Here is a 14,716-nt window from a genome sequence, read left to right as displayed (position 1 = left end):
CTGACCTCACACACATGCTGGAGCACCCTCCTGACCTCACACACATGTTGGAGCACCCTCCTAACCTCACACACATGCTGGAGCACCCTCACGGCCATAACATGTCCATACAATAATTAATTTATACATGTATGTGTATATTTAAGGCGAAACCCACCAGGCATGGTGGTACAAGCCTTTATTTCCAGCAGTTGAGAGGCAAAGGCAGGAGATCTGTGAGTTCAAAGCCAGCCTGGACCACAGTGAGTTCTAGGCCAGGCAGGGGTAGTGATACCCTGTCTCAAAATGGTGGAAACCCAGTTGCTTACAAGTGGGGGACCAGAAGGAAGATAGTTTATCTTTCAAATGGACTGCTGTTGATGAGCTGGAGTCAATCCCCATGCAGGCTTATTCTTTTTCTTTCTTTTTTTTTGGTTGGTTTTTTGAGACAGGGTTTCTCTGTATAGCCTTGGCTGTCCTGGACTCACTTTGTAGGCCAGGCTGGCCTCAAAAATCACACAGAGATCTGCCTGCCTCTGCCTCCCAAGTGCTGGGGCTTAAGGTGTACACCTCCGCCACTTGGCAGAGATTTTTCTCTTCTAAGAGATTTCTTCTGAGAACTAGCAAAATTTATGGTTGTTTTTGTTTTCTTTCTCAAAACTCTGCTTTAGCAAGATGTGAAAAAAAGAAGAGGCTGCTCATGATTCCAGATTGAATGGAAGAGGGCCAGCAGGGCACCCTCTGTGAAGAACAGGCAAGTCAGTCATCCTGGTGAGCCCAGCCACCACCCGTGGAGGATGAGGGTGGAAACCGCCCGATCCAAGCGGCAGAGAACTAGATCTGCGCAGGGGTGAAGAGCGCTCACACTGGCCAAGATGAAGGGGTGTGTCCTCACAGAGCAGTACAGACCATGCAGATCTATAAATGCACGTTCGTCTCTTATAGTTTACTAAAATATTAATACAGTGTTAATAAGTAAATATTTTTAGGTTGCAAAACTTGATTCCTCATCTCTATATGATTAAACCTCAAATCTTTGATCTGGAAGAAATAAAGGCCATGTATTCCATCCCATTAAAGTCTTTTTACATCTTTTTTCTTTTTCCTTTTGGTTTTTTAAGACAGGGTTTCTCTGTGTAGCCCCGGTTGTCGTGGTACTTGCTCTGTGGTCCAGGCTGGCCTCCAACTCAAGAGATCAGCCTACCTATGCCTCCAAAGTGCTGGGCTTAAAGGTGTGTGTAGCCGCCACCACCGCCACGGTCACCACTGAGTTGCACCTTTACACCTTCTAAAATACTGCTCATGGTTACTGCTTTCATTTATAAATAAACCACATATTTATTTCAGAAGTACACATAAACAAGTAGTAACCCTTCCTACAAAACCGAAGCAGGAAAAACAAGACATATAAGGGGCTGGAGAGATGGCTCAGAGGTTAACAGTACTGGCTGGTCAGAGGTCCTGAGTTCAATTCCCAGCAACCACATGGTGGCTCATGACCATCCATAATGAGATCCAGTGCCATTTTCTTGTGTGCAGGCACACATGCAGCCAGAATACTGTATAAATAATAAATAAATCTTTTTTTCCCCCAGAGCTGAGGACCAAACACAGGGCCTAGCAAGCACTCTACCACTGAGCTAAATCCCCAACCCCATTAAACAAATCTTACAGAATAGCCCTATAATTCAGTTATACGAACAAAAAGAGGCAAACTAATCTATCTATCTATATATGCTATCAAAAGTCAGAACCAGAATCGCCACTAGTGTAGTAAGTCTCAAAAGAGCACATCAGCAGGAGGCATTGGGGAGGGCTAATGATAATGAGTCAATGATGCCAGTTAAGAATACTCAGGCTGAGCCTGGCCGTGGTGGAGCACACCTTCTATCCCAGCACTCAGGAGGCGGATCTCTGAGTTTGAGGCCAGCCTAGTCTACAGAGTGTGTTCCAGAGCTACACACAGAAACCCTGCCTGAAATAATCTATATTCTACATTATTAATATAAAATAACAATAAATTAAAACAGTAAGAAGGTTAAGACATCAAATAATGACAATACTGATTTAAAATATACTTGAGAGCTGGTGAGATGTTTCATTGGGTAAGTGTTCCCACTCGTAGCACAAGGTTGATGAACTTAGGTGTAAGGACAGTTGTCTTCTGACCTCTACTCTCATGTCAGAGCAATCAAACAAAAAATAACATATAGCTGGGCCCAGGGGTACAGGACCTGCAATTCTAACACTCAGGCAGACAGAGCCAGGTGGACCTCTGTGATATTTGATAAGGCAGACATGGTGGCCTATCCCTACAAACACAGGATTCAAGATGTGAGGGCAAGATCAAAAGTTCAAAGGCTATGCCACCAATTCAAGACCAGCCTGGGCTACATGAAACTGTTTCAAACAAAACACACTAGTTCATTTTAATACATCTATTTTTTCCTGTGTGATAACAGTATTCTAATTGCCTGTGTCAAACTAATTAACATTTTAAGATTGTCCAAAGGGTCTCCCATTACATCATCAGGAGGCACACACTGACATTCTTTGTTTTGATTATGAGACAGCCTTGATCCGGCCTTGTTCTGCTCAGTCATTCTCCTGCCCCAGCTTCTAGAGGTAAGCCACCATACCTAGCCATAAGAAATTATTAACTGACATGCAGGGAACACATGCCTTTACTGCCAGCACTCAGGAGGCAGGTAAACCTGTGTGTTTAAGGCCAACCAAGGTTACACTGTGTTCCTGGCCAGGTTTATATAAAAAAAAGCCTTGTCTCAAAAAAAAAAAAACAAAAAACCTGAAAACCCCAAATCTCTACAAGCTTCTTTATATTTTCAGCAAGGAAGAAAGTTTTCTAAGCCCTGGGATTTTTTTCTCATCCTTATTGGTTTTTATTTGACTTTCCAAGGTAGTTTCATTTAGCCAAGGACATCCTCCATCTCACTATTTAAGACTGCTCCCATCTCCTGGCCACACTGGTTTATCTTCTCATTAAAAAAAGTAAATAGACTTTCAGTTGTATTTCTTGCTAACCTCGCTAACGATCCTCCAGTGCAAGCATATTTATCATTACTTAACAAAACAGTAAGCTGGCTCTCAAAACCGCTGAGTAGCTCATGAAAGATTCCCCAGAACTGGTGCACAACAAAGCTGACGCAGGCAACACAACGCTATGCCCCCTACTTAGGTGATAGTAATCAAGTTCTTTGATGTGACACCCTTTATCCTTCTCTTCCTGGAATATGGTCTCACATCACCTAGGTCAGCCTCAAATTTGCAAAGTTACAAGGATGAGCTCGAACTTCTGACCCACCTTCAAACTGCTAGGATTATAGGCTTACATACCAAGTTCACATGGAATTAAAGCCCCTTCCACACATAAACCCCACAGATACGAGCCATGTAAATCTGACTATTTGGGGCTGGAGAAACAGTGCAGCAGTTAAGAGCCTGTACTGTCTCCCAGAAGCCAAGTTCAGTTCTCAGCACCTACATGAGGTGGTTTGCCTCCACCTGTAACTCCAGCCAAGAGGTTCCCGTCTATCCTCCAAGGGCAGCACAATACCCCTACACACACGAACATAAACTAGAAAGAAAAATAAATCTTTAAACATAAGACTATAAGGTTGTGCAAAATGTTCTAGTCATTTATTTTCTTAAGTTTCCCCAAAAACTTTATCACAGATGCACAGTTTAGATTTTGAGATAAGTGTGACTGAAGTATGGGCCAAGAAGATGGCTCAGTAGTAAAAGCACTTGCTGCCAAGACTGGATTTGATCCCCAGGATTCATACGGTGGTAGAAGGAAACTGACTCTTCAAAGTTTTTTCCCTGATGTCCACATGCATGCTGTGACATGTGTGTGCGTGTGCACACACACACAATGCAGTTTTTTTAAATGACTAAACTAGCCTTTAAAAACATCACATTACGATTTAACCACACATTTGTAACCCACGTACCTGATTCTCCATTTCTGGTAAGACAGCACTATTTATCTGTTCTCCCTTTTTGCCTTTTAACAACCGGTTGAGATCCTGATAAATGTCCTTGGTGGAGAAGTCAGCTCTCTTTCTCTCTGTGATCAGAATCCCTCCTCTCTGAATAACCTGTTACAGCAAACACTTCAAATTACTACAAGAAAATCCACGAGAAAGGGGGATTTCTAACATTAGCAATGGCAAAGTAACCACAGCTCAGAAGGCTTCATCTACATCAAATTTTGTTCACTATCCAAGTCCTTAGGAACATCTTTCAAATCTAAGAACCAACCCGGGAAGCAGAAGTAGGTGGTGTCATCTCTTTAAGCTCGAGGCCACCCTGGTCTTCACAGGGAGTTCCAGGCTAGCCAGAGCTACACAGTGGGGGCTAGCTGAGACAGAAGAGCCAGCTGGAAGCCAGCCTGAGAAACAGACTAAGACCCTTTCTCAGAGAGATGCTGGGGATAAGTTCTGTCCTAGCAGACTTGCCTGGCATGCTGCAAGCCGTACCAATGCCCAGTATGGCAAGGCAGTGTTGTAGGCAAGGAAGCACACCTGTAATCCTAGCACTTGGGAGGCAGAGCAGGAGGCCTGTCACTTGGGAGCAAGCCAGGATGGACTGTACAGTGAGTGAAAGACAGCACATCCCTTAAAAAATACCTGCCTCCATTGAGGAGATGGCTCGGCGGTTAAGAGCACCAGCTACTCTTCCAGAGAACCAAGGTTCTCAAAACTCTGTTGGCTCACAACCATCTGTAACTTTAGTTCCATGACATCCTTCTGACTTTCACAGACACCAGACATGCATGTGGTACACATATACAGTGTCGGCAAAACACTCCTAAAGTTTTAGCTGGGTGTGGTAGCACTTAGCACTTAGGGGACACAGGCAGGCAGATCTCTGTGAGTTTGAGGACAGCCAGGACTAAAACAAAACAAAACAAAAACAAACAAAAAAAACAACAACCCAAAACCTTTTTTTTTTTTGAAGTTCAAGGCCAGGTTCGGTTACATGAGATACTATCCTAAGCAAATCTAAGATAATATGTGCACACAAGTGCACACACATACACGCATACAAGCACACGCATGCACATTCACCCCACAACATTAAAAAAGCTTAGAAGGTTAAATTAAAAAAAAAAAAAAAATCAGAAGTCATGAGTGGTGGGGTTCAAAACTCAGGCTGCTGAGGCAGAAGGATAACTGTGAGTTCTAGGCCAACCTCAGCTATCAAGTAAGACCATGACTCAAAAAACGTTTAAAAATTTAAATAAAAATTCCAGGTCTGAGTTAATACAGCTCAGTGATACAGTAAGTTTGCGTTAGTTGCTCCTGGCCAACATCCCAACAACATACAAAAGAAACAGATTGACGTTTATTTGACAAATCACACTAAATACACTAATAGTTACTGTAATTATAGTCTTGGAGTGAAGATGTAAGAGGAGAAAGGGGAAGCGATGTGAGCTGGACTTGTGCTAATGACGATTAAAGATGGCAAGTTTCTTTCAAAGTTAAATATCAGGATCGTCCTCAAAATAAAGCATTATTTTAATCAAAAATAAAACTGATTGGTTTTCCCCCACAAATGAAAAGTGTCATCAGCTGGAACTACAGTTCAGTGGTAGAGCATTTGCCTAGCAGTCTAGAGGTCTCAGGTTCAAATAAATATGGGGGAAGTGGTAATAATTCAAGACTTCCCTAGACTGGATTCTCTTACCTGCCTCAGTTTCCCCATGTCTCCAGCAGTCTCTCCTCCTGGTAAAACACATTCCTTTGGTCCAATCTGAATCAGAAGAGCCTCGAGATTGGAGAACTGATCACTATCAGGGAATTCACACAGCCCTAGCTTTCTCTGGATGGAATCCACATACCCAACTCCAACCTGTCTTTGACCATCAACTGTGGACATTTTCACTCCCACAATGCCAATGGAAGCTGACATGTCATTGTTACCAAATAGAATGTCTTCAAACTGAGAAAGATTGCCAGGAGAAGCCTGAGAAGCAACAAAAACAATTTTTAAGAATATTGAACATTTTTAAAATTTCACTAGTAAAAAATGATCCAAACTTGATGAACTTTATATTTTCTTACAAAAACACACCTGTTGATATATTTCAATTATAAAGACCCTCTCTTCCTTTTCCCTTGAAGCTTAGCCCGGCCTGAAAAATAATGTTCTACCTTAGCTTCCTGAGTGCCATCTCACCATGCCTGGCTATAGTTGCTTTTGTAACACTTAGGTATATCTAAAACTCTTCAGCTTCCAGGCAGTAGTGGCGCACGTCTGTAATCCCAGCACTCAGAGGCAGAGGCATATGGATCTCTGTTGTGATTTTGAGGCCAGTCTGGTCTAGAAAGCGAGTTCCAGGACAGCCAGGACTACACAGAGAAACCCCATCTTGAAAAACAAAACAACAACAACAACAAAAATCTTTCTGCCAAGATGATTTTTACACGTCCCAGCACATGAGAGACTGAGGCAGAATGTCAGAGTCCAACTCAGGGCCAGCTGGGGCTACAGAAAGATGCTATCTCAAGAGACAAAAGACAAAAGCACTACTCTAGGCTTACTTGAATCTACATCTCTCATTAGAGAAGTAGAATGAGAAATGTACATACAAAGTCACAAATGTAGTATTTATAAATGAGGTATTTTATCTTCAGACATAGTAAAATCAAAGCCAGGTGTGGCAGAACATGCTTGTAAACATCACAAAACTGGAGAAGCTAAGGCAGTACCATCAATTTGACAGCAGACTGAGCTTGTTCCTAAGAAAATAAAAAATAAGTGGCTTTCTTCAATCCCTGAACTTGGCCATTAGGCATTTTTCTTTCTGTTTTGTTGTTGTTTTGTTTTTGTTTTTTTTGGGGGCTTTCGAAATGGGATTTCTGTGTAGCCCTCCTTCTGTACAGCAAGCTGGACTACAACTCAAGAGGCCCACCTTCTTCTGCCTCCCAAGTGCTGGGACTAAAGGTGTGCACCACCTGCAGAGCCAGTTAGGCATTTTTCAGGGATTGCCAAAAGTCCCAGGCCACCCTGCACTACACAGTGAGTGAAACCTTGTCTTCAGAAGGGGAAAACAAAACCAAAACCTGGGGGCTGGAAAGGTGTCCCAAAGGTTAAGAACTCGCAGGATCTAGCTCACAGAGAGCTCATAATTCTAACTATAGTCCCAAGGGATCCAAAAACCACTTCTGCCTCCTCCCTCCAGCAACAGGCACGAAAGTGGTGCACAGACAAGACAGACATGCAGGCCTAACACAATAAAATAAGTAACTTTTTAATTAAAAAATATATAAAACAATTCCCCTTTTAATGATAATATTTACGTTAAGGTTATTATCCACAGCTGTTTTACTTTAGGAACAGCGAGGCAAGGCTCAGTGTGTTCAGAAACATTTTACAAGGACTACTGGATTTCTAAATTGTGATTTCACTTTTTTTTATTTTTATTTTTTTGAGACAGAGTCTCTCTTTGTAGTCTTGGCTGTTCTGGATTCACTTTGTAGTCCAGGCTGGCCTCGAACTCAGAGACCGCCTGCCTCTGCCTCCCAAAGTGCTGGCAATTATAGGCATGCACCACCATGCTCGGCAAACAGCAACTTTTAAAAGCCAACAAAATTTCTCGAGCACTTTGCGATTACAACATAGTCAGTGTGGTAAAACATGCACCTGAATTTTTTTAAACTTTCTAAAGGAAACATTCAAAAGAAAGATAATTACCTTAAATGCCAAATACCAATCGTTCTCCTTAGCCGCCTTATTCCCAGCTTTATTCTTATACACTTCAACTCTGTACTGGCGAACCAGAAGAAGATCCTTCACAAAAGACTCAAAATTCATCTTACTAAGCACAACACTCTGCAGGGTCTTCGCCCCTGAAACAAACAGAAAATGAAATTAAATGTTAAAAAGGATCAGCACCTCTCGAATTAGCCCAACCTCATATTCTCTCAGCAAGGCAACCTTTAACAAACTGTTAAATGAACACTACATGCTGGGAGACATGGAGCATCTACAGGTCTCCTGGAAATCTGAGGGGAGGGGATCACTGAAGATGAGGAGGAGATTGAGGGCAGCCTGGGCTAAACAGCAAGATACTGTCTCAAAACTAATTAACAGGGGGCTACCAAGATAACTCAGTGAGTTCAACCACTGGGTTCCTCAAGGTTGAAGGGAAGACTTGATTCCTGCACACCTAATTCGCTATGTACGCTCATACACATAACACACAAAATAAGTAGTGAATAAAAACACATTACCCAGGCTTGGTGGTGCACTCCTTTAATCCCAGCACTCAGGAGGCACAGTCAGGTGAATCTATGTGAGTTTGAGGCTAGCCTGGTCTACAAGAGTGAGTTCAAGACAGCCAGGGCTACACAGAGAAACCCTCAGAGAGCAAAAACACAGTAAGTAAATTTACAAAGGACTTTGGATCTCCTTAAAATGAAATTGCTCAGGGATGGGGTTGAGCTCAGCATATGTGACATCCTGGGTAAGAGTCTCAGCAACACAACGGGTGACAAAACCTACTCATCATCTATTCACAGACCCAAGATTCAAAGGTTCAAACACATACAGCAAGGTCTCCTTCTATTTCAGCATTGTCCCCTACACGGACGTTTGCCAGTCACAGACTGTGGTTTCAGTCTATATTCGCCAGCATATGTAAATCACTCCATTTCGACACACAGTTCCGTATAACTAAGTTTAATATGCGGAGCCTGTTCCAACAATACATACCTGGCTTCTATGTACCGGCAGATATGTCTAGTGATTTACAGTCAATCTCTTCAGCATCACAATGCTTCATGAAGAACCCTGTCAAGGCTTCAGGCTCCCAATGTGCTTAAAAGATAAAGTCCCAGAACCAAATTTTATCGCAGATTTTAATAAACTGCCACTATCCCCTTCTTTGGCTAGGTGTAATCTATTTTTCCACAGTCAACAGAGTTCTCAGGCAACTGGGTGTGGCATATGCCTCCAGCACTCAAAGCAGAGACAGGCAGGACCTCTGAGTGCAAGGCCAAGCTGGTCTACATAAAGTTCCAGGTTCGGGTCTACATAAAGTTCCAGGTTCGGGCCAGCCTGGTCTACAAAGTGAGTCCAGGACAGAGAAGGCTACACAGAGAAACCCTGTCTCAAAAAAACAAAAATAATAATAGTGTTATTATTATAATATAATAAAAGCAAGAGTTTTCAGGGGCTAGAAAGGTGGCTTAGTGGTTAAGAACACTGGCTGGTCTTGTAAAGGACCAAAGTTCAATTCCCAGAATCCACATGGTGGCTTACAACCATCTGGTCTTGGGGGATTAGATGCCCTCTTCCAGCTTGTGTAGGCACCAGGCACATGCACCGTACACATACACACGCAGACAAAACACCCATAAACGTGAATTCTTTACAAAGCTTTCAAACTTTCTCACCATGAGGAACTGGGAGTGACCCCACTCCTCTCAGCAAACAGATAATAATGTTGGAGGACACCAAGTTGTCACAGGGAGCAACAACACTCTGAAATCTACCGGACAGGGGCAGGGAAGTTAACCTGACCAGAGCAGGATTCACAACAGGAATGATTTTTTTTTTCTCCAAATGTAAACAGTAAAGGTAGTAGAGAGAGAATAAATACTTCAAGCTTAGCTCTGATCTACAAATACCCAGCACTTCATAAAATATATAACATCTGGGGCTGAAGAGATGGCTCAGGTTAAGAGTACATACTGCTCTTGCGAAGGACCAGGGCAAGCTCAGCTCCCAGAACCCATACCATAGCTCACAACTGGCTGTAAGCCCAGTTCCCAGACATCCAATGCCCTTTCTGGCCTAACTTGGCATCAGACACACAAGTGGTGCACACACACACACAGGCAGGCAAAAACTTCCATACATGTAAAACAAAATAAAACTGTAAAAGGGTGAGATGTGGAGAGATGGCGGGGCTGCTCTTTCAGAGAACCCACAAATGCCAGTTCCAGGGAATCTAATTCCCTCTCTGGCTTCACCCACGTGGTGTGCAGACAAGCATGCAGACTAAACCACCTACATACATAAATCTTAAAAAACATTATAGCCTACTTTATACATATACACACATAAATACATGAAAATAAAATCACCACATCAGCCACTGGAATAAAAACTCAACTTTCCTAGCACTCACATGGCCGGTTAGAACTATTTTTCACTCTAATTCCAGGGAATCTGATGCCCTCTTCTGGCCTCCTTAGGCACCAGGCACACACAGACAGACATGCAGACAAAGCACATACATATAAAACAAATCCGTAAATGCTGAAGAGGCCAGTCTGGTGGCGAATCCTACTAACACTGGGAAGACAGAAGCGGGTGGATCTCTGTGAGCTCATGTTAAGTTCCAAGCCAGCCAGGGCTACATAGTAAGACACTATCTCAAACGTGAGAAAAAAGTGAAATTTTAACAGCTCTCAAGAAAGTAAAATGCAAAGACTAACTCGGCAACGTGGGAGAGAAAACAAATGGTCAGACTTAACTCTGGGACAGCTGTTGAGGCAGTCCACAGGCGCGTGCCATCACTGTTTGGGCAGTACAGGGCTCTCGAAGCAGTGCCCATCACTTCATGAAGCCCGCTTGCCTATACAAGGCCCTCTGGTTGTTTTTTTTTTTTTTTTTTTTTTTTTGTGATTGATGATTTTGGGTTTTTTGCTTTGGAGACAGGGTTTCTCTATGTAGACCAGGCTGGCCTTGATCTCAAGAGATCCGCCTGCCCGTGCTGGGATTAGAGGTGTGTGCCACCACACCTGGCTTCTCTGTTCCTAGGGTACTATCACCTTCCACTGACTAGAACCCAGGGAAATGTTTCTCGGTCCTTTTACTAACTGGAACTCATTGTTAACTGTGTTGATTTCTAAGGAACAGAACTGAAGCGGTAAATGAGGTGACCCCTTTTCTAACCACATCGTCACAGAGACAGACGTCCCAGGCAAGCAGGTGCACACCAGGGAGGCTAGGCAGCAGGCTTGCAGCCAGAGGCCACTCTCTGGTCACCTCCCCCTGAGGGGGCAGCCTTATCAGGCCACAGAGGAGGACAATGCCGCCAGTCCCGATGAGACCTGAGAGGCTAGGGTCAGAGGGGAAGGGAGGAGGACATCCCCTATCCGTGGACTGGGGGAGGAGCAAGGAAGGAGAAGAGGGAGGGAGAGTAGGATTGGGAGGGGCTGAAGGAGGAGGCCACAGCTAGGGTACAAAGTGAATAAACTGTAATAAAAAAATAATAATTTTTTTTAAAAAGCTGGTTATTCTCTGAAGATGCCATTTCTCCAGAAGGTGGAGTGCTGGCAGGCACTGCACGCTTGCTGACGAGCATCTGAAGGGCTTGTCTGTGTATACCTCAAGTTCCTGAAGGGCCAACCTATGAAGGGAATAGGATTGATTGTTCTGCTGTGAAACAAATGACCAGAATTAAAAACTACCCATCTTCTACCCAGGAGGGATACACTCAAATTCATGTAAGAATAATGTGTAACCACTACTTGCATTCAATTGTGCCAGGTATCGGGACATAAAGGAAATGGGTTAGATTGTGTCTTGTGATGACACACATGTGTAATTCCAGCATTTGAACTTGGGAGGCTGTGGTGGGAGGCTCTCTCTAACCACAGGGCGTTATAATAATGCAGCACTGCATGATGATAATTAGCAGGCAGGACATCAGTGAACATGCCAGCTGCAAGCTCCAGAGGAATATGAAAACCAACAAAAACCTATCAGTCCATAGATGGTATCCAGATCGCTGCCAAAAGCTTGCTGCAATGATGGGAAGAATGGGGACAGGTGCAAGAAACAAGCTCAGCTGAGCCTGCTGGTGAGTGCCTTGAGTCCCAGGGGCAGTGGCAGTGCGAGGTTAAAAGGCAATCTGGCCAACCTACTGAGTTCCAGGTCAGCCAAAGCTAACTAGTGAGACCTTGTCTCAAAACACCAAAACAAAACAACTCCCATGAACAAAGAGCTAAATAAAAGGTGGGAGATCCATACAATATTTAGCAATCAAAAGGAATGATATACTGGTAACACAGATAAGCCCTGGAAACTTCATTTACATGCTACATCCCAGAATAAGCATATCTAGAGAAAGAAAATAAACTAGTGGCAAGGGCTGGGAAGGCTGTCCCGCATTCAAGCAACTAATAATAGACACAGGATTTCTTTTGTGTGTGTATGTGTGTCACTCTTTAACTCAAGATGGGGAACAGCTGTCTAACACAACGGAATACAACCGGTGTGGTAACACCAAGCTATCCATGCAGCACTGGCGAGGTGAAAAAGGAGGACAGGACTATCTTTTGTCTGTAACATCCATTTGCATGTGACTGGGTAAGAATTAGAACTCACAATTCCATTGTAATTGAAAGAAAAAGCAATGGGGAGGGTGGTTAATCTACCTAGGCCACAAAAGAGGTCTGCAGCCTCTTAGATACTAGAAGAGCCAGACAGCAGGAAACTGTGAACTCTTGAGCACAGCTTTCCAACTAGCCGAACCGCACACAGCAAATGGCAGGGGAGCTGCAACTGAAACCCGGCCAGGTCAGCTCCGGATAGACCCCTGGTCCTGACCACTTAGTCACACTGTCCTTCAACAATGGTCTACTGCATGTTCTCAAGCCGAGGGGGGTGGAGGAGTGCCGAAAGAGGGACCGAGAGTAAGTTATGTTGGCAAATGAGAGTACCGTAAAGGGAGTCTCCCAAAGCGCCCGCCACTCCTCCCTCACTCCTAAACTGCGGACTGCAATAGGACATTTGGAGCTAAGCATGGTAGCGCATCACTTTACTCCTATCAACACTTAAGGCTGAAACACGAGGATCGGGAGTTCGAGGACAGCCGGGACGACATGTTTTTGTCTTGAGCTCTACCCGGCCGAGACGAGCCCAGCCCGCTGTGGGGCGACGAACCAGAACGACACGAGCGCTGGGGCGCAGCGCCGCTGACCCAGCTGGATGCGCCCAGGTTTCCGGGCGCCGCGAGCCGCCCGGCGCTCCCCGGCCCCGCCGCCCCCGGCTGCCCTCACCTGCCGGCCCCAGGTACTTGATCACGCCCTGGGTCTTGAACACCTCGCGGGCCGCCAGCAGCGCGTCCTCGCCGTGCGCAGTGTAGAAGTCGCCGCGGTCGAAGAGGCGCACCGTGGTGCTCGGCTTCTCCGGCATGCTCTCAAAAAAGCGCACGAAGCCCACCTCGGCCGCGCCCTCCAACTGCAGCGTCTCCTTGGGCTGCACCGCCATTTCCGAACCTATCCACACAACCCACGGGGAGAACTGCGCGACCCTGCACCGCTGGGTCCTTTCCCGCCTCCCCTCCGCTGGCCCCTGAACCGCATCCGGCCTCAGGGGCTCGCCCAATCAGCACGCAGCGCTGAGCCTTGGTGGGCGGGAGTCTGCCGGGACAGCCAATCATAAGCGAACGAGACCCCAGCTTCCCGCGTACTCCCGGACTCTGGCTCGTGCGCATGCCTCCGACTTGCAGGCACGCAGAACCAGCAGAAGCGCGTCCTCCTCCAGTGGCAACGCTTTCAGGTCTGCAACGTCTGGTGCCCGGGTGGATGGGTAGCTAGGGTAGGCGGGGTCAGCTAAGAAATTGTCTATCAAGTGACCAGAAACGTAGGCGTGAAATCACAACTTGTAAACAAAGAACTAACCTCAACGCAGTCTTGATTGTGTGACCTACACTCGCCTTGCAAGCTGTTTATTTAAGATTTCGTGTTTATTCTCTATAGCGCCGCACTCACTCAGTTTCGCATTTCTTCCATCCGTTGTCTAATTCATTCAAAAGACACTTTGGAAGCCAGGTGTGGGGGCGCTGGCCCTTGATCCCAGCACTCAGGAGACAGAAGCAGGCAGGTCTGTAAATTCCAGGCCAGCTCAGTCTACCCAGCGAGTTCCAGGATAGCCAGGGATACATAGAGACACAGCGTCTCAAAAACAAACAGAAAAGACACTCTGGGAGCTGGAGAGATGGATCAGCAGTTTCTTAACTTTCTAGTGTTTTTACAGTTGCTTCTGAGTTCAGTCCCCAGGACTGATGCGGCTCACCGTAACCTGTACCTCGAGTTTCTCGGTGTGGGTAGGGGAGGTCAGCTGTAGACACTTGCACGCACACAACACACGCCAAATGAGGTAATTTTTTTTTTTTTCTAATAAAAAAAAAAAAATCTGCTTTGGGACTGGAGAGATGGCTCAGCGGATAAGAGCACTGTCTGCTCCTCCAGAGGAGTTCAATTCCCAGCAACCACATGGTGGCTCCCAACCATCTCTACTGGAATCTGATGCCCTCTTCTGGCGTGCAGGCGCACATGCAGATAGAACATTTATACATTAAACAATAATCTGCTTTGGAAGTAAGCGTGGTGGCACACACCTGAAAACCCAGCTCTGAAGAAGTAGGATTAAAAGTTTAAGGTGAGGCTGGTGAGTGCTGTGAGTACTTATTCTAAGTACTACCATTTTATTTTTAGACTCCATTTAAACACTGAGAGAAAGTAAGTTCAAGGTCCCAGGTCCTAGGGGAACTGGGGACTTCGCAATAGCTGAACAGCTTCTGTTGTAGGATACGTTGTCTGAGTCCAGCCATCTCACACATCTCCAGCTTGCTGGCAGGGTCAAACAAAGTTCATGTTCCCAGGCCCAGGAACCTACTCCTGTCGCGATTGATGGAAACACCCTTGCTCAACCCCTTATGTCAAAATGCCATTAGACGACGCTACAGCCC

General features: G+C 45.2%; 1 protein-coding gene across 1 annotated transcript in view; it reads right to left on the bottom strand.

Annotated features, from left to right (window-relative positions):
* Msh2 (mutS homolog 2) overlaps positions 1 to 13,314 on the bottom strand; it is a 52,628-nt gene extending 39,314 nt beyond the window's left edge. Inside the window, exons 1-4 of the mRNA XM_055619460.1 lie at positions 13,023 to 13,314; positions 7,702 to 7,856; positions 5,692 to 5,970; positions 3,951 to 4,097 (exon numbers count right to left, since the gene is read on the bottom strand). Of these exons, the coding sequence (XP_055475435.1) occupies positions 3,951 to 4,097; positions 5,692 to 5,970; positions 7,702 to 7,856; positions 13,023 to 13,233 (792 nt within the window). The 5' untranslated portion in view covers positions 13,234 to 13,314. The remainder of the gene's footprint in view (positions 1 to 3,950; positions 4,098 to 5,691; positions 5,971 to 7,701; positions 7,857 to 13,022) is intronic.
* Between the last annotated feature and the right edge of the window lie 1,402 nt (positions 13,315 to 14,716).

This window comes from Psammomys obesus, unplaced genomic scaffold (assembly GCF_907164565.1).
Source record: "Psammomys obesus unplaced genomic scaffold, mPsaObe1.curated_primary_1811, whole genome shotgun sequence".
NCBI classification, from domain to species: Eukaryota; Metazoa; Chordata; class Mammalia; order Rodentia; family Muridae; genus Psammomys; species Psammomys obesus.
Note: the sequence above shows the minus strand (reverse complement) of the source record. Positions and strands in the feature narration are given on the sequence as shown.